The sequence below is a fragment of the Lycorma delicatula genome, chromosome 2 (assembly GCF_047948215.1).
Source record: "Lycorma delicatula isolate Av1 chromosome 2, ASM4794821v1, whole genome shotgun sequence".
NCBI lineage: Eukaryota > Metazoa > Arthropoda > Insecta > Hemiptera > Fulgoridae > Lycorma > Lycorma delicatula.
In genome coordinates this window covers 209,858,219-209,879,422 of record NC_134456.1, presented here as the reverse complement: position 1 = coordinate 209,879,422, position 21,204 = coordinate 209,858,219, and the positions used below count along the sequence as shown (strand labels likewise).

The following is a 21,204-nucleotide window of genomic DNA, read 5'->3' as shown; positions in this document are numbered from 1 at the left end:
ACTTGTCAGCTGGGCCAGACCTAATGAAACTAAAAACATCAATTTAATAGGCCTATAGCACATTTAAAGATGAATTGCTAAAAAACTATCAATTTTTTGAAAATAAAAAATTTAATTTTTTTTGCAAAGAATTCGATTCTGCAATAAAGAAAATATAGGTTCCTATTTAAAAAATTAAGTTGACTTTATTTCACCTTAGCAATAACAACATAGTTGTGAATGTATTTCACCCTTGAAATGGAAAAACTTTATTAGGTAAATTTTTTTCCTAAAATGTGTAGTTTTTGAGATAAACATGTCTCAATTTAAATGGAAAAATATTTGCTCTGATGTCTTTGTGTGTTTTTCTTTTAATACATTAAACAGAAAAGTTAAAGAATATTCAACTGCATTACAGGTGATATTATCAATGGTTTTCCCAATCCAGATGGATACACAAGGCTCTGTGTTTTGGTCGTGCCATCATTAAATCTGGATATGGTTTCTCAGTTGTTTAATATTATTCCTGGGATGGAAGCTTGCAGATTTACAAGCGACGGTCGTACCGTAAGTACTTTTCTTTCTTTTGCTTGATAGTTTAGTTCAAACAAGATGTATATGTTTTGAAATTTTGTGTGAAAACAAAACTATGACAGAACTTCTTACTTTTTTGAACAGTTTGGTAATACCGTTGTAACTATTTGTAAATGTGAGTTGTGGCTGATGATGTATCACATCTTTTATTGACTTTCTGCTTTTCTTGTCTAATTTTACTTTTTTCAAAAGTAATCGTGCAAAAAAAAAATGTAAATAGTTTTATTTCCTGACTGCACCGTACAAGTGTCAATATCTGTGTATATTAGCTCCTTATCAGATAAATTTTGGATATGTGCAAAATGTACCCGTCTTTCATTTTATTTAAACATTTGAATTAGAATTGTTTAAAGTGTAAATAAAAAATATTTTTATTTCTTTTTCTAGTATAACAGCAGGAAAGTTTTAGTTCAGTACAATACTCCACAAGCTGCAGCATATGCAAGGGAAAAACTTCATGGATTTGAATATCCACCTGGTCATCGAATAAGTGTTAAACCTGATATGGATTACGGTCCGACATCATATTCTGGTTACAAATCAGATCTGTATTCAAACGTGTAAGTATCGGAGTTTTAGTAATTAAAGAATTTTACTATTTTTAGAGATAGAAATTGACCCTAATATGATTGTGATGATGAATGATTTATTTAAATAAAGTAAATCTTAGAGGCATTCAGTAATTTAAGTCACACTTTCTTGATATTGTGGATAATTACTAATATATTGTAATAATTAAAACAACGGATTAAAATTAGTTAACGTATCCAAAGATATCCAAATGTATCCAAAGATATAAAGGCATGTGTGAATTGTGTATGTTTTGGGTACAGTGTCTTCATCCTGGTTATCAATTTCAGTATTAATAAATGAACCCCCTTGTAGAATAATAAAACAGAACTGATCTCTGAGAGACAATGTTTGATAAGCTGTGTTAAGTTTTTAGCATAGCTCTATCAGCTGTAAATTTAAAGTTCTATCGGCTTTCAATTTTTAAGTTAATTAAAAATTTTAAAAATAAAATTGTTAACATTGATTATGATTGTGCTGTGTATTGTTAATGTATGTTGATAGAAATATTAATATCTACTGCACACTCTGTTTTTAAAAATACAGCATGTATTATTATGTGATGCATTAATAACATATTTTTTATAAATTATGAAAATGATTAAATTGAATTGTTTATCATTAGGTTTATTCAATTTTTATTATGTTTATTCAGGGATATTGATTTATATTAACTACTTTGATTTGCAGAATTTACAGTGTTAACAATCTTATTGATAAAACATGTTTGACAGATATTTTTACTACATTGATATCTTAAACAGTAAATTATTAGTGATATTACTTTTTTAATGCAGTATTTGATTCATTTATTTACTCATTATCAGTTATCGGTCATTTGATGTCTACATATTTTTGTTATTTTTGGACTCTAATGTGGTTGGAGATTGTTAAATTATTTGGCAAAATATAATGTTCATATTTATTTTGTTTCATAATTGTGTTTTGTAATTGACAGCACTTCAAGAATATAGTGAAAGCAAGCTATATCAAAGCAGAAGTCCAACCATTTTTACCTAATGGCAAAAGTGGTAAAATTTGAATAAGTTTTATTAACCGAAAAATATATGGTGGAACAGAAAACTTTATTTGAATTTATAATGTAAATTCTAAGATACCATAATGTTATCTATGTATTACTCCATATGAAGTAGGTACATTGTATATATGAGGTGTGATTTGGAAAGTTTTGAGACAGGTGCCACCATTGCTCAATAGGAGCAGGTAGTCATTGCAGCGGAAGAGTCTTAAGTTCATCATGACTGGAAAAAACATGATAAAGTCACTTGAATTTAAAAACTATATTGGTGGTTTTCTTCGATTTTACAGGTAACATGCATCATAAATTTTTCCTTAAGAGATAGACGGTCAACCAGGAATACTATAAAAGTGTCCTGAAGTGTTTGCACAAAAATATGTGGAAGAAAAGGTCTACACTATGGCAAGACAAGAATTTTTTCCTCTACCCTGATAGTGCATTGGCTCAACGTATATTCTTGATCACAGAATTTTTGCTGGATTCCTCTGCTTCTCCCGCACCCCCTATTCAGCTGATTTAGCTCCTGCTGAATTCTACCTGTTTCCTTCACTAAAACTGTTGCTGAAAAGGAATTGATTTTTCTTAGTTGAAGGATTCCAGGCAACTATGGAGAGGGTTCTTAACACGCTTAAGAAAGAAAATTTCCAGGAATGCTTCCAAAATAGAAACACTGTTGGAGTATGTGTGTTCAGTTAGAAGCAGACTACTTTGAAAGAGATCCACCACAATAACCTTTACGTACCTGCCATTTTGAAATTAAAGCTGAGTCTTAAAACTTTACATGTATGTTGTAAGTCATGCATTATTGTTTTAATTATTTTACTTATTTATTTCAGATATGGCTGAAATCTGTGAGCTGATATTAAACTGTTAGATTATAAAAACAGATTCATTAACAAATTGCATTGTTTGTAGTAGAATATAATTTAGTGAAAAATTGTTTCACTTAACAAAGTTTTCTTTTTTCCAATCTCCATTGAGTACTTTGGCAGAGATTTTTACTTCTTCAGACAGATTTTTTGAAATAATAAAATTAATAAAATAGTAACTAAAATTTTAAAATGTCTACATAAAAAAATAATAGTTGGATTTTGGTATATTTACTTTTTAAATGGTATCACCTACTCAAAATTGGTGTTATTCTCACACTTCTTTTTTAATTTTTTCAAATGTTTCAGAACAAATATAGGTAATGATTTCCGGCCAGGGTTCAAAAATGATATGTTATCAGATATGTCCAGCAGTGCAGTAGGACCAAATGGAATTGCAGCACTGACTAAAGCTTTAGCGGAAGCAACCCAGGTGATTCAAAAAGCTGGGTTATTACCAAATTCAGGTGAGAAACTGGTTGAAAATTTATATTTTGAAATAAGGTTAATTATAGAATTTTAATGAAAGGTAAGTAAATGTTAGATTTGCATATATAATATCTACAACAATTGCAGTCCCTAAATTTAATTTTAATATAGTATGAATTATATTGTAATTAAATCCTTATGGCATCATGTTTTGATAGTTTGCAATTTCAATAACTTATTCACTGATTCTGAAGTATTATCATTTTTATTAAAAAAAGTTAATAAAATTAAAAAATCAGTGGTGAGCATCATGATAGTAATAATTATCATGCTACTGTATGTCTAAAACACACTTGATATTATGTGCTTAGCACTAATGCTCAGGTAAGATATTATTTTGTACTTTGTTACGACCACTTTTAATATTATTTGCTTGTGCATAAGAAACAAAAGATTTATGAGAGCAGAACCATATAAGAACGCAGTATTTCCAAATAAGCAACTCTTATTATGCTTGCTTTGGCCAAAAAAAAAAAAAATTGCCTGTAAACTTCCCAGAAAACATTTAATTTTGGGAAGTTTCTTTTTTGCATTAATAAAGATAAAGGGGATTTTCTGATCCCTCCCCTCCCAGATAAGAACACTATGTTTAATGATTAAAATTTTTGTAATGATTTTATGATTATTTCTTAAAAAAATAATATATATCAAACTCAATACTATCTAGTACCAGTTGTTTCATTTCAGTATACCCTCTACATCATACATTCCTAACAGTTTGTTTTACATATTCCAAACATTGCCTGGTTGCACAATTTTTTCATCTACCTGTTCCTCCAATATCAAAGGGATTATTCTAGGTTGCCTAAATATGTGGGTTATAAGTCTGTCTCTTAACTATACTTTTCCAAATACTTCTTTCTTCATCAATTTGCCGCAGCATCTTTATTTGTCACTTTATCCACCTATTTGATTATTAACTTCTGTAGCACTACATTTCAAACGCTTCTTATCTTTTCTTAGTTACTCTGATTGTCCAAGTTTCATTTCCATATAAAGCTCCAAACATATACTTTCAGAAATGTTTTCCTGGCATTTAAATTGATTTTTGATGTAAGCAAATTATATTTCTGACTGAAAGCTCATTTTGCCTGTGGTATTCAGCATTTTATATCGCTACTGTTTCGTCCATCTTTAGTAATTCTACTTCGCAAATTACAAAGTTCTTTACCTCAACAATCTTTTCTCTTCTATTATATTTAGTGGTCCATCTACATTATTTCTACTGCATTTCATTACTTTTGTTTTGTTCTGTTTATTTTTATGTGGTAGTTCTTGTGTAGGACTTCATGCATGTCATTCATTTTCTTCTAAACTTTTTTTTTCTCAGCTAGAATTACTATATCATCAGCAAATCATAGCATCTTATCTTTTTACCTTGCATTGTTACTCCAGATCTAAATTATTCAACATCATTAATTGCTAATGCTATGTAAGTATTAAAAATTAACTGTGATAAGGAACATCGTTATTAGACTTCCTTATTATTACAGCTTCTTTCTTATGTTCTTTGATTATTACTGTTGCAATTGGTTCCTATATAAACTTTAGCAGTTGTTCTTTTATTTCTATATTTGAACCGTAATTTTTTTTTAAATGCTGAACATTTATTCTAGTCTACATTATCAAATGCCTTTTGTGAGTCTATAAATGTCATGTACGTTTGTTTTTCTGTAATCTTCCTTCTATTATTAATCTGAGCGCTAAAATTGCTTCCCTTGTTCCTATACTTTTCCTGAAACCAGACACTTCTTCCACTCCCCTCTCAATTGTTTTGTACAGAATTCTAGTTAAGATTTTTGATGCATGAAGAGTTAAGCTAATTGTTCTGAATTTATTTGTTCCTGCTTTCTTTGGTATCATGACAATAACACTCTAGTCTCACAGAACTTCCCCTTTTTTGTAAATATTAGACAACAGTTAGTATAATCTATCTATCGCTTCCTCACTGCACTGCGGAGTAATTCTGCAGGTATTCCGCCTATCTCAGGAGCCTCTCTGCCATTCAAATCTTTTAATATTATATTAGATTCAGATCTCAGTATTGTATCTCATGTTTCATCCTCTTTGACTTCTTCTATAACACCAGTTTCTAATTCATTTCCTCCATATAACTCAGTATATTCCACCTACCTATCGACCTTTACTTTTATTTTATAAATCTGTGTACCATCTTTATTTAACACATTATTAGATTTTAATTTATATACCACAAAATTTCCCTTAACTTTCCTGTATGCTCAGTCTGTTTTACCAATGATCATTTTTTGAACACTTTTCTTTAATCCACTCTTCTTCCGCTAATTTTCACTTCCTGTTTATAGTATTTCTTAATTGTCTATAGTTCCTTTTACCTTCTTAATTATACATCAAAAAATAGATATCACATGCTTATGCACAATTTATTTTATCTGAAAATATCTTGCCAAAGTTTTGTATAAAAAATATTTTAATATAAAATTTATTACTCTTGTTTTGATGTAATCCATAATTATAGAAAAAAAAATATATATATTGCTGATTCTTCAAGTCCCAAACGTTTGTATTTGCTCACATAATTTCATATACCCAAAATATTCATTTTTTGCAGTTTTGACTGCCTTTGTCTACTAAATCCTTGAAATCTTTTTTTCTCATATTTTTAAGTTGTTTTTTCAGTTGTAGCTAAAAACATTAAAGTAGTTATAGTGAGCTTACTGATGCCATAGATGTGCTTGTACTGTTCCTCATGTGCTACCTAGTGTGAATCATCTGAAGTGATGTAATGAATAACCTTGTATTACCTTGGAATGAAACAAAAGAAATTTCATAACTTTGTAATTTAAATTAACTAGACATTTTGTGCATAGTAGGTTATTACTTAAAACATATCTTTTGTTTTCTATGTTTTCAGCTAATTTTTCTAGAGAGCTTGATATATCAGATCCAACTTATTGTTCAGCCAAATTACCACCTCCTCAGCCTTTGTCACCTGCTGATGCCAAATGTGCTGAAAGGTAAAGGGGGTCCAGTTTTAATGTTTATTTTACCGTTAATATTAAAATAATTCTTAGTCTTTTTTTTTTTTTTTTTTTAGCTATTTTAGCTTCATTAATTAATGAAAATGTATTATTTAACAATGTTACATTTTCAATAATTCTTATGATGTAGTATTGACATGTATTAATTGTGAAGTACATGCAACTCAGCCAATCGTGATGCTTGGTGCCACAGCAGCAACAGCCGCAATTTGAATTTTTCTGCTATCCTTTTAGCTTAACATTTTCTTCATTACTGAAAATACAGTATATGAATTTAGTATTATCGGCATATGCAATGTACAATAGTTACATATAGATTAAGTTACATATAGATTACAATTCATTACTACTGAAATAAAAACGCTCACTGAAAGATTGTACAAGTACCTAAGTAGTAGCTGCGGATTATGTTTAAAAGTAGCAATAATTTATTTTGTCATTTAATAATTTTCTCTCCAGTCATTTGTCTCTAATTATTATTGAATGACAGTCATAATTTATCTTAAACTATCTTATAGATATTTAATAAACAGCTTATCGAACTCTGCTTTTAAAAAATGTTAGCTGTGAGTACTTATTGTTATTCATGTCTGACTATTTTTAAATAGCCTTCTTATTTTTAGAATTTCCATAAATGAACCAATCCATCCAGAAAATTAAAATGAATAAATAAAAATAAAGTTAATTCCTTAAGTAAGCTTCCTTATGCTTACGTTTTGACCAACCTATCTGTTTTATCTTTTTTTTTTAGATTTTTAATTAGTTCATAATTTCTGTTTTATCTACTTTTTTAATCAGTTCGTAATCTTTTTCAAAGATTTTTATAGCTGAACAGAATTAAACAAGTTGTATTATTACAAAGACTATTTGGAAAGTAACTTCTGATTCATGACTAAAAAAAAAAATTATTATACATCTTATAGCTACATCTTTTAGCTATTATTTTACATCCGGTGTAAAAAACTGTTGTCCAAATTAAGTCACTTGTATTTGTAAACAAGTTTTTGAAAACTCTTCATAAAACTGTAGCCTTTGAATTAAGCCAGGTAATAACATAGTATTTCAACTCCTTGTCATTTTCAAAACGTTTTGCTAATAGTTTCTTCATTTTTGGGAAAATGTTATTATCACTGGGAACAAAATTCAGGGCTGTATGAAGAATGGTTAAACAACTCTCGTTTAGAACTGTCGATTTAGAATTGTGTAATGCAGTATGTGGACAAGCATCGTGAAGATAAACGATAGCTGAACTCAGCATGCCATGTCGTTTGTTTTGTATGGCCCTTCTCAATTTCTTTAACATCTTGGGGTAAGTTTCAGTGTTATTTCAGTTTAGGGCTGTTCGGAAGTTAACTGAAATGATTAATGGCTTGGTCTTCTGTATTGTGATTTGAGGTGGAGGAATCCCATTTATGGGTGCCAAAGCAATGTCAGGCTCGCTAACAGGTTTTGCAAGATGTTATTAAGTGCATATGTATACCTGTGCACTATCGACTAAACCTCTACCCCTGGCAACCTGCCCCTTCCTGGAAACTGCTAATAAAATATTACTTCAGGTAATGCCCTCACCAACCAACCGTCTCACACTCACATCAGAGCAGACGCAGCATCGATTGGTACAGACATCATGTACACTTATTACCGTGTGCACACACGCACATATCATATCACAGCACCCTATTCAGAATATTGCATCACATCAACCCATAATGCGCACAACTGGCAACACTACAGGTACACTTGCTGCCACACACACATACACACACACTGACCAGAATACAATACACACCCCCACCCATGCACAGTTGCACAACTTACCTCAACCGCCATCAGACATGCTACAGAGGGAGGCAGAGGAGTGCCTCACTGCACCAAGTCGACCCCTGCACACTCGTGGGGACCTCCAAGGGACTCATCCACAGACCTGTCCACCCCGCACCCTCCGGCGTGTCTCCCTCTTGCATGAGTCTCTTCCCATGCCCTGAGATCTTGCATCACTATCTTTCCAAATCTTGCTACAGCTCTCCACGAATCCTCTGTACTTAGCAAGATGTCTTGTAATTCTCAGGTTGGAACATGATCTCACGGCTGGGATTAGTTAATAAACTTTGCTAGAGCATCTGCATATCGAGGACACTGGAAGAATACATGGTGTGCATTTTCCTCGACTCCACATACAGGACAAGCATCCACGCTCTCAATGTCAAACAATGTAGGCAATGTAGGCTCTAAAGCCCTGCGGTCCGCCAGCATCTGCGTTAGGCAATAGTCCAGCGAACCATGCGGTCTTTCACTCCAACTGTTTTATGAAGAGAGCCTTAATTTTGACAGCAATTATATAGAAAAGTGGCAATAAGATATGTGATTTATTGTTTTTTTAATAACGAATCTGAATTTATTTTCTGAATAGCCCTCATATATTGTGGTGTATATGCTTATGTTGACAAATATGTATTGTGAAGAATAATTTCTTATGATTATAACCGATAATTTTATAAATTAAATTACATTTAAATTATAAATAATTTCATATGCAATAATTTATTGGTTACTTTATTTTTAGATTGTTTATCGTCTGTTTGCCTACTTCTCCTCCAATTCATGCACTGTGGGATGTATTCGGTAGGTTTGGTAACCTGATAGAAGTTTACCTTCTCAGTGGTAAAAACTGTGGTTATGTTTCTTATGCAAATAAAGAGTCTGCAGACAAAGCGGTTGAAGTGAGTTGGTTTTATAATAGTTTTTGTTTAAAAATATATTGAGAAATTTTCCTTTTTTTGATCAGTGTAGAATAAGTACGATGAATAAGTACTGTGTTAAATCCAGTCTTACAAGATTGAATTTGAGGGACTATTATATATGATGATAACCTTTACGGTAAGTAAATTAACAAACCTTACATTTTTTAGTAATTCACATAAAATTTCAAGTTAGTTTTTATTTTTTTATTTTAGCTAGTTTTATTCAGGTATTTGGGGAGTATTCCAAATTGACTGAATTGGTTGTTGAATATAAACTAGTTCCTGTAGAAACAATGTTTACACAATAATTATCAACAATTTCCATTCTCTTTATTCTTACAAAAATCATAAGCTCTGTTAGATCTTATAAAACATGGAACCTGACACTGTCATTTCCACTGATTATGAATCACACTGTGTGATTATATTTTGGTAATGGAAGGACACATCATTCCTGAGATCTATATGTAATAGTTTAATTTAATATTGTTAGGAAGTGGCAAGGGGGAGGTTTTGGTTGGAAATTTAAAAAGGAGTACTCAGTTGTGCACAAATTGAGGAGGAAAAGGAGAAATGGTGACATTTAGCCATGACTGACAGTGTATTTAATCCATCTAATCAGATGGTGACATTTTTTATAAATATAATTTTATGATTTCTGGAATTTTGAATACAATTTTTAAACTTCTATTGGATCATGACCAGGCTGGGTTTCTGTCAGTTTTCTATAAGTTGGAAAATATTGAAGAAGGCACTATTCAACTTAAATGTTATAACTATTGTATTTTACAACTTCAAGAAAATTTTTCTGACTAAATTCATAGCACTTGGGAGCACAATAACAAAGAAGTTTGTTGTGAAATCCTGGAGAAGCTTTGGAGTTCAGTTCAAAAAAAATTATTCAGGGTTTCTCAAAGGGTGTCGTCTGTGTGAAAATCCACAAAGGCTTTACTAAAAAGAAAATCAAATTCACAATTTTTTAGTGTCTTTCTACAGCCTAGATTTGGTGCTGTATGACTATCTTTTTACAGAAATTGTTTGGTTGGATACTACTGCTTTGAATCTAGTGAGGAGCTTGAGGATTGGGTATCCTGGTGGCTGACGCTTTTTTTTGTATAAGGTGCTTAACTGTTATTGCAAATAAAAGATGAGCAAATAGGAATTTTTTTATTAACTGTTCCTATTTTTATATTAGGTCCTTCATGGACAAGAGATATGTCGAAGCAGAGTAAAGGTGATGTTAGCTGAGCCAAAAAAAGGAGATGGAGGAAGAAAACGATTACGTACAGATTTGGACAACTAGAACAAAAATCATAACTGTAAGTATTAATTTTAGTTTTATTCTCAGAGGGACTTGCACAACGTTTGCAATTATATTCTTATCGTTTACAGTTTTTTTAAAAGCTTGATTGAAAAACATCAATCACAGTAAGTAACTACAAAGTGATATTGTTGACGGGTCAAAAACTGATCATGCTGAAATGTTTATTATGTATCACTATTAATTTTACAGTACTTTGTAGGAAAAGAAGCACAGATATCATATATTTTCATGAAACTGTTCTTGGTTTGTGTTTTAACACTACCAGACCTATTTATAATGGAAATCTTGTTATAGATTATGTACATTGATATGCTCTTCACTTGATAGTGCTACCATTGTAATGCTCTTTATATTCTTATTTTTGAATTTAAATGGTTAGTACCATTAGTTCAATTAGGATCCATCTGGTTGTTAGTTTCAAATATAATGAATTATATTAGTGTTTAAAAGTAACATTAAACAAACTGAAAAACATATACAAATATGTGTATTATTTATATCTTTTGTCAGCAGTAATTATTTTAATTTATTTCAGCATTAACATCAAAGATTTTTCCAGGACTTTTTCATCTGTATCATATTTGAAAAGTTTTTTTTTTAAGAATCACTTTCTATTTCATTTTTCTTCCTTTATAAATGATAATTTTGCACCATCACATTCACTTACTTTTTATTTCTGTAGTGCTATAAGGTTTAATTTTAGTCAGTGAAAACACATTGCATTTAGGTGGGCATAGGCAGCTCTACAATGATGGTATCTAATAAAATCAGTTATAAATGTTAACCCTTTTAGTGCCAAACATTTTCATGATACCTTCTGAAAACTGTCAGGGGTGTTTTTATATGAAATACATGTTTAGACAAGAATAATCATATCGCGAATGAATTTTTAGATGCAGCTTTTAGCTTATTCAGAATAGACCAAAGATGCACATATTTTATTGGACATGCAACTATTTTCAAAGAAAATTTTATAAAAAATGAAAAATATTACTTAGGATATACTTAGGAAAAATTAGTTGTTTTTTATTTTCAGCCCCTTCAGAGCAGTAGAAAAAATATTTACACAGTATCAACTAGTCCAATAGAAAGAAAAATGTTTTTTACCTATACACAACTATTCAGTTTGATATGTAGTATAAGTAAATTTAAAAAAAATTCTAAACAAAACACTCAATTAATGGTCTGAAGCCACTGAAATACTCTTTACTTTAGAGACAACCTCTCATTTGTTCTGTTACCAACCACAAAAGCATGGCCAACAGAATTAATGTAATTCATCATGAACATATTTAGCAGAGAATTAGTGAAAGATAGGTTAAAGTATTGAACAGCGACTGAATTTCTAGGAGGGCAGTGTTTTTTAAGGATCTACTGTTTCATCAAAAATGAATGATTGAAGTTCCGATAATTATTTTTTTCTACGATCACTGTCATCCTCTGAACCAGCAGAACAGAATTATTGTAATGCTGTAGTTTTTTTTTTTTTTTTACTCTGAATTCTTATCGCTTAGAACAAACCAGTTACTCACATTTACGGCGGTTGATTGTCGATCGGGATTAAAAGATGGATCATAGTTTATATAGTCATGAAAAGAACTATTTTCACTTTCATATAAATGTTAAAATTAAAAGCACTAATTGTTAAAATAAACAGAACGCAAATGACAGCATGACTGTAAACAAACAAGCAAAGCCAAGACAACTTGCAGAGCTGCTGACGCAACAGGTTGGGCAGTGTGGGATTTAATTATGTTTTATTTAACTAAACTGCTATATATGCTTTTGAAATAAAATTTTTCTTTTAAAAATAATATTTTTCTACAACATAAGATATTTGTAAACAGTTAGTGTGTATTTTTAATTTAGGAAAGAGCATTTTTTAAATGTCTGTTCAAATGGATGCTGGCAATTTTCTCATAATTTAAAGATATCTGTTTGATCAGACTATGGCACTAAAAGGGTTAATGAATCTAGGTAATTAATTTTGTTTAGTTCCTAACCCTTTAACCTGTACATAAACTTAATAAAAATAATTGGATGGGTATAAGATCAATGAGCTCAGTTTAAGTAATCAGATTAATACTAACATTTTAGGTTATTCCAGGTAGAACAACATTAACACCTGTTTTGTTATAGGTAAATTAATTATTTGACAGTCTCTTTAATTGTGATTTAACTTTTCAAAATAATTCAGTGTGAATAATATAAATTAAGGATCCGGCATAGGAGGAGGGGTAAGATCCTTTTAATTGCTGAGATTTGCGGCCGGTGGATTGAGACTACTACAGCTCCAATCCAAAATCATCTTTAATATTAACAACATTAATGATTACTATTGAAGAATGTTTCAGTTGTCAGGCTGAGGAGAAAATAAGTTGCCTCTTTAATTTTGAGCTGGAATAATTAACAGAACATGAGTTTAAGATGGGGCTTTTAAAAGTGATGAAAAATTAATAAACGGTGAAGGAATGTGAATCATTAATAATTAACTAGCGATACAAACACATGGGATCTTACAATCTGCAGCCAAAATTGATAGAAAAGACTGAACTGTTGTAACAATCACAAAATGAATCATAGTATGCATCTAAAATACAAGTACATACAAAAGTGTGTATTCACTACATATGTTTGTGAATATGTCTGGCGCTAAATAAATATTGTACAATGAATTTTTTTTACCAAGTATTACGTGAAATTGTGTGTGTTCTTGCCATAATAGTAATTCATAAATTTTTTAAATTTGTATTTTTTTACCTTTTATAACATGATTGTAATCTGTATTTCTTAATAAAAAGAATTCCTAATTAGAAAAATTTTTCTTTAACAAAAGTTGGTATTATAAAAATAGCATCTTCCATTTGATAAAAGAAAATATCCCTTATTTGTATTACAAGAAGAAATGCTTACATGTCACTTTATCGTTTAATTAATATAATGTATTATTATTATGTCAGTATTTTTAAGAAATAACTTGTTTTTACAAAACTTCTCCAAATAAATTTTCATGGTTTCTATTTTTTCAAATTCATCTTTATCTTTCTTAAATTTTACTACTTCTATTTATGTACCCTACTTGTTTTTTAATTATCTATATTAATAATACTAGATTTTTTTCACATTAAGATTTTAAATTGTAAGAATAAACTAAATAGTTTTGATAAATTTTTTATTGTAATTTGTTTTTTTAAGAAATATATATACTTGATGTGTTTTTTATTTTGTTTTCATTTTTATTGATTATACCTTGCGTTTTATAATGTATTTTATAATTATTGTATGAATATGTTTTAAATATATTATGTCAGATACAGTTTTTTAAAAGCTATATTTTATGATCAAACTCATGCTGAAACAAAATTTACGCTTAGAGAATTTTTTAATTTTGAAAGATGTTTTATTTTGTTTGAAAAAGTAGTTTAAAAAAATTCCCACAGAATATAAGTAGATTATTATTTATTCATTGTTTATAGTAATAAATGAAGAAGAAGAAATATTAGTTATATGTAACTTTATAAGGATAATATATTACATTATCCTTCTATTAAAGTTATAAATAATTCCCCTGGGAGTTCGATAAACTGAATCCTTTTGAAAAAAATTAATAAATATATATCTCAGAAAGGCCAGTTTATATTTTTGTGCCAAATTATATAGATCTGTGTGATAAGTAGATAATACATCGTCTTGATTTGAAGTATTTATTTTTTTAATATTCAGTAGGAATTAAATTATTTCATTTTTTTAAATTCAGAAAAGATAAATTTTTCGTATTCTATTTATTTTAATGGTTTAGTATTTATATTAATAAAATGATATGTAATTTTAAAATCTCTTCATAATCATATTAAAAGATTTAAAAGTACATTTGTCTCTGAAAAATTTTTTTTCTTTCTCACCCCCTCTCTTTCACTCACTTCCTCATTTTGTTTTTGTTGCCTGTATTTTTTAAAATTATTTTTGATTTGATTTATTCTTTGGAATATAACCATTTGTGAACTAGCTTAAGAAAATTATTTTTCTAATTAGGTATTTCATAATGTTTTCACTAAACGTATTTCCATATTTTGGTAGTTTTATCTAATTTTAGTTTTTTGTAAACAAATTAAAAACCATTGTATGATAAAGAATTCTGTAGAAAATAATCTAAAAAAAAAAAACATTGTATTTAGTACTTATCAATTTTATTGTTACTTTGAATTTTCAGATTTAATCATATGTTATGTATATATATATATATATATATATATATATATATATAATATTACTACCTTATAAAACCTGAAATTAAATTTTTTTATCAAACAGACTAAAAATTCAGTGACTGCTAAGATCTGACTGAAGCAGTTCAGGTGGAATTTATGAGGAATTCCTCATGAATTCACGAGTACATACAATCACGTATGTGGAAGTTTCTGATAGCTAGAAATTTTTGTGGGATTTTTCCATTCAGCACAAGCTTTCAAATTAGTGAAAAAAATTGTGGTAGTAAATTGATAGAATAAATGGGAAAATTTGTAATAGGAGATCAATCATATACTGTTTGATAAGTTTTCTAATAAAAATTCAACTCTATTCCATATTTGTTATCAACAGGTATGCCAATTTGCAAGTAATTTAAAAGAAAAAGAGTTAATTTAAATTGATAAATAAAATATATACTACCATGTGTCCATGGTTTTATTTATAAGATAATTTGATAGTTGAGTCCTGGATAGGAATCCAGTAATAAAAATTGATATAAATACAATTTTTTTCCTCTTAAGATATTAAAAACATAAATCACAAATTTTTAAGAAATTTATCATCATTTTCATTTAATGTTTGGTTAAGTAAAATGTAAAGTATGTTAGAAGAAAATAACTTATTAAATATTAAAAGCTCATGAAAACTTCTGTGCACAAGTTGATGTAGAGCATATAATTACGTTTAGGTCATGCATTCACAAACCTGTATGCACAATCCTGATTACTTTTCTTGTTCTTTTTTTTCATCATTTTTATTTTTGTGATAAATAATTAATAAGAATGGTGAGTAGTGTGTTCTTATTCTATTCTGAAAAGGAAAAAATTCTACAATTAAAGAGTACGTAATTTTTTGATCTGTTTATTTTGTTTAAAATTAAGCTGTGTTTATTAACATTTACATTTCCTTTAATATTCGTTTAATATAATTATTGTACTTTCAAGAAAGTTATATAGTAAGTAAGTTTGTAAAGTTGTGTATATCTGTGAACTTGACTGTACTGTATATCAAATTTTTGGGCTGATTTAGATTTCTTATTAATTTTTTGATAAGTAGAATGAACTAAAAAAAGTACTTTTAAGTTACCTCTTCTTATGGATAATTCAGTCTTTCTAACATTAAATTTTGTTTTTTAATTGACTTATTCTGATGATTCAAAACTGTATATTTCACAGGTTGCTTGTTTGCTCTCTATTACATGTAATCCGATAACTTTCATCCAATGATAGAGAGGTTTCAATCTGTACATAATTATTTTTTTAAATAATGCAATATATGGAATATTAAATTAAAAAAAAAATTATCTTATTATTTCCAGTAATTAATTAATTTTGTTAGAGAAGAATGAAGTGTTGTTATATGGTTGGAGCATGTCATGCTCCACTTTCAGTAAAAGTGATTGCTTAATATAAATAAATAAGACTCCTTTAACATTCATATTAGTGTGATAAAAACCATGATTAGATTTCCATATGTTATAACAGCGTGTTATAGTAATAGAAGTAAACACAAAGAAACACTCAGAAACTCCATTGCAACTTTCTTTTTATTTTATAAAATGTTTTGCTATTAAACCATTATGGTTTTCACATGACCACTATGTGCCTTTACCTAGAAAAATGGAACTGTGGTTAATCAGAAAAGAATGTGATCTGGTATTTCTTCCTTCATAATTAAAATGTATGAATGATTCACAGTTTGGCACGGTCAGTTGCTTTCTGTTCTTGATCGCATTTACAGAGAAACTTTTCACATAATTTTTCAATAAGCATATGTGTGAACTGCATAGCAGTACAGTACAGGAATTTCTAGAGATTATTTACAAATGTCTACTCTAGTACGCCTGTATATTTGAAACACAAGGCTAGTAACACGTTCAGTAACAAAAACATGAAACTGAAATGAAAATGTAGAAATTATTATGTTCAGTAGTGATAAACATACTAATTCTTAACATCAGTTCCTTTTAAATCCAGAAGATGCTACTTTTTCATATAGTTTCAGAAAAATAGTATTCTGCATAGTGATATACTGTTCAAAAATTTGTTATAAGCAGAGTACCTACTTAGAGTTTCAGAATTTTATACACCTTTGCTTTTAAATTTAGCTGATTTTTTTGTATTTTATACTTATTTAGAATGAAGATTTGGGTTAATATGAAATGAAAATCCTGTAAATTTTTATTAAAAAAATAGCATTTAATAATGGTAATGTATGCACAGTTTGGTTTATAATAATAACAAACATGCATTTTCAGTCGGTAACAATCTAATGTAGGACCCTTGCAGCTGACCAAACATTCTGTAGAATAATCATGCCAAATAATCAGTGGTGTCAAGTTTCTTTAGTTAAAAATAAGGTTTAAAATCCATGGTGTTTTCTAGTATGCAGAGCTTCTACTCTGTACATTTGCACACAGTGTATTATCATTTCTATATTCTGTTATTCCAAGTATTTGTTTACAATTTTCAGATGAAAAAGTTAATTTTTTATATTATGTTTACTTCATTAGATTTTTTCTCATTGTAGTATACAATTTTTGCAGTGTACAATTTGTTCATGAACTTTTTAAAACAACTTAAAAATTGATTCTAATTGGGAATTTTTCATTTATTAGAAACTTCTGAAAAATTGATTTATTTACACTTTCTATTCACTCCACTTTCTATAATATATATATCTATATATATTTCTTTTCTTTCGGCGTAGTGGAAACTAGGATCCTGATATTATCAAGTTAATAATCAGTCATGTTGTTATTAAAGCTCCTAATTAACTGTTGTACTTATGTTCGTCATTTGAAATCTTTTAGTTCTTTTTTTTAATGACTGTGAATAAGTTTTTTAGATGTAAAATATTCAATTGGATGTTAAAAAATCAATATCATATTATTCTATTCCTAAAGAAAAAAGTAACATAAATTTGAAAAGTTTGCTAAGTTTGGATATTCGGAATTGTCAAAATGATTTCATAACAAAGAAGCCTTTAATGGAAATATATAATGAAATATTTGTTGCTAAAAAAGGTAAAGTTTGAAACTTATGTAAATATTCTATTTTCTTCAGTCTCTAATTGGATCGTCAATTTTCTGATCTGACATTTATACAGAGACCTTCACTAAAATAATAATAATAAAAATTTATGATTTTTTATCAAATTTATTTATTATAAGTTTATAAACTTTTAAATAATTTTCCTTTATATCTGTGTTTGCAGTGACTTGACAGTATTCCAGACACGTTAACAACGTTTAAATGTGATGAACAAGCTACACTTTACACTTGGACTGACATGAACACAAGTCAGACATGAAGAAAATGAAGAATTTTTATGATAATTGATTTTAAATGGACTGACATCTTGACATTATGTATTAATCAAAATTATCTGTATGAAACCCAATGATAAAATTATTATGGCATCTACTGTTGACTTAATTTCAATGACATCACTCAACATCAACATTTCATTTAAAATAGATTTGTTGTAAAAACATAGTTGTTAAAAATAACTATGTAAAGTAAAAAAAAAAAACAAACAAAAAAAATTACCTATTAATAACTGAATCTGAGATGACATAGTTACTTGCTACATGATACGCACATATTTTAAACTACATGGTTTTTTATGTTTGATTACTAAAATGATAAAACTTACAACTACTTGTTTGCTGTATCACTTAAATGTTTAATGTTTATGGATTCACATTCGTAGTATATATATATATAATATGTGTATGTGTGTGTTGTGTGTATGTATGTATGAATGTATACGAACATTGTTTTGTTTTTGGAATCATCCTATCAATTAAACAACTATTAATTATTGTTAGAAAGTTCATAAAAAAATAGAAAATTCGTTGTTACTCCACTTTAACCCTTTAGACCAGGAATTAAAAAAAATTCCTTCTTAGTGTGCATTTACACCGTAAGAAAAACATATATATAAATTTAATATAGTATTAAATATTAAATGTAGTATATAATTAGTATTTTAATTTTGCAAACATTGTTTTGTTTTTGGAATCATCCTATCAATTAAACAACTATTAATTATTGCTAGAAAGTTCATATTCCTGTTATCACAAAATGTTCTTATGTCCTCAGTTATAATAATACATTCAGTTAAGTCGTGCTGTCTAATTAATCTAGATTTTTTATGTGTGCTGTATGTGAGAGTCATATTTGTTGTGTCAATTTAAGTTACAACACTTTTTTTTCTATAAAATGTGTGGTGTGTGTTGAATTTGTAATTTTTTATTTATTAAAGTTTCTAGGATGGTAGTACTGCTGTTTTTTTATATTGTATTTATTTTTTACTTTTTTATTATAAATCTAAAATATATTAGGATTTTTTCTTCTCTGTAGATGTTTGTTGTTTTAATTTATCTAATTTAACTTATACATATTCACGGGGAAATAGTATTATATGAAATGACAAACATTAGATGAAAGAAACATTTATAATATGACTTTTAAATGCTACATAAGAAAATGAAGCTAACAGATAAATAATGATCTTAATAGTATTATAAGTAATTTACCATATTATATTGTAATAGGTAAATAATTAATACATTTTGAAAATCTACTGTTTGCAATCATTCATCAAAGTGGTTTAATAGTAACTTAACAATAACGTATGATTTCAAACATTTTTCATGTAGTAATAACTTTATTTCATCTTCAGGAAACTAATATCTGATTTGCTTGTAAAAAGAGGTGCAATTAAAAATGCATTTTTTTTATCAATCTAGGCTATTTAAACAGTTTACCACCACATTTTAAGTTCTTATTACTGTAAAGGATTTTATGTCAAAAAATTCAAATTGCCATTTTCTGCAATTTTTTGAATTGGAAAATTTTATAAATTCATTGATGTGAATGAGTTTATATTATGCTGAAAGTCCTTGTTCTATATCAGCTTATAAATATTTTAAATACATAAGGTTTTGGGAATTAATCTGTAAATAGTTAGGTTTTTAAAATATAAAATAGTTATATGACGATTTACTAACTGGTTACCCCCACTTTTGTGATTAATATGTTGAAACATAGTCCTAAAAGATTTTAGTTTTAGATGAAAAAGGTGATTTTCTCTTCGACTTCATTATAAATTTTTGTATTTAGATGAATAATCATTAGATCTCTTAAAATATTGTATTTAATTTTTTCTAATTACAAACTCAGTTTCCTATTCTTTGTTATTATACTTATATCTAATAGTTTACTTTTCAGATCGGTTAGAGTTTATTGTTTTTTATACATTTCCTAATTTTTATTTTTAAGATTGTTTACTTTTTACTTATAACATTATTGATTTAATGATCTGGATAGATAAGCTGTAGGCAATTGTGTAGTGCTAGATAAACTTAATTGCTTCTTTTTTTTGCTTAACCGCAGAAACAGTATTTTTTTTTTAGTTTGGCAGTATTATTTAAGTGTTTTTTCTTGAAAATATGATTATTTTTTTATTAATAAATTGGGTTAATTATTTCTTGGTAAATAAATGAATTTAATTTGTTGTAGTACCCTTTACTGTTCATTTGGTTCCCAATTATCTGCATTAATGTATAGAATGGTTAGCACAGATAATCCATAGCAAATGAAAAATGAAGAATAACTGGTTAAAATCAAATTAAGAAAAAGAAAAAATAAACTTGAAATAAATATTGTACACAGAACAAAAAATAAACATTTCTTGAAATTATTCAATGAAATTGTTTATGAAAAAAAATTATTAACTCATGAACTATTTATTGAATAATCTTTTTTAAAATTCTTTCATAAGTTTTTTAAAATATTTAATTGTAAATTTAGTTAATGTACTGCATACTTATTTTAGAACTTGAAATAAAGAAAAAAGTTACTAACATATGTCTGAAAATGCGTAGTTTCAAGTTGCAACTAGTGAAAAATTTCACCTAGATTTAAGTTACCCAGTGAAACGAGATCATACTGAAATTTTTAAGGTGTTATATAAGGGATGAACTTGATATTTTCTTATTTTTCATCTGAGAATTGAGTAAAACAACAGTTCCTAGAAATGTCTCCTGTAGTTTTCATGATATCCAACGTAAAACAGAAAACATCAGTGAAGAAAAACATGTTTTTTTGAGTTTGAAGTACAATAACTTTGTTAAATGACTAATAAGTGTGTAAATTTTATTATTAAAAGCTTTAGAGAATTTAATTCTGGGAAAATTTACATAACATTCTATGAAAAACAAAAAGAATCAACTTTATTATTAAAAACAAAATTGAAATAAACAGAATAATATTATAAATTTGTAAAAAAAAAGCTGTTTTTTTAGTTAAATTAATCAAAACCT

The 21,204-nt window shown here is 28.1% G+C and overlaps 1 protein-coding gene across 4 annotated transcripts in view; it reads left to right on the top strand.

Moving 5' to 3' along the window:
• LOC142319627 (RNA-binding protein 45) overlaps nt 1-19,159 on the top strand; it is a 50,468-nt gene extending 31,309 nt beyond the window's left edge. The window contains exons 5-11 of one of the 4 annotated variants that reach the window (XM_075357128.1): nt 398-546; nt 961-1,133; nt 3,361-3,518; nt 6,434-6,536; nt 9,124-9,280; nt 10,497-10,620; nt 18,090-19,159. In XM_075357128.1, the coding sequence (XP_075213243.1) occupies nt 398-546; nt 961-1,133; nt 3,361-3,518; nt 6,434-6,536; nt 9,124-9,280; nt 10,497-10,604 (848 nt within the window). In that variant the 3' untranslated portion in view covers nt 10,605-10,620; nt 18,090-19,159. The other 3 variants (XM_075357131.1, XM_075357130.1, XM_075357129.1) reach the window with 3 other exon arrangements.
• Nucleotides 19,160-21,204: the final 2,045 nt, after the last annotated feature.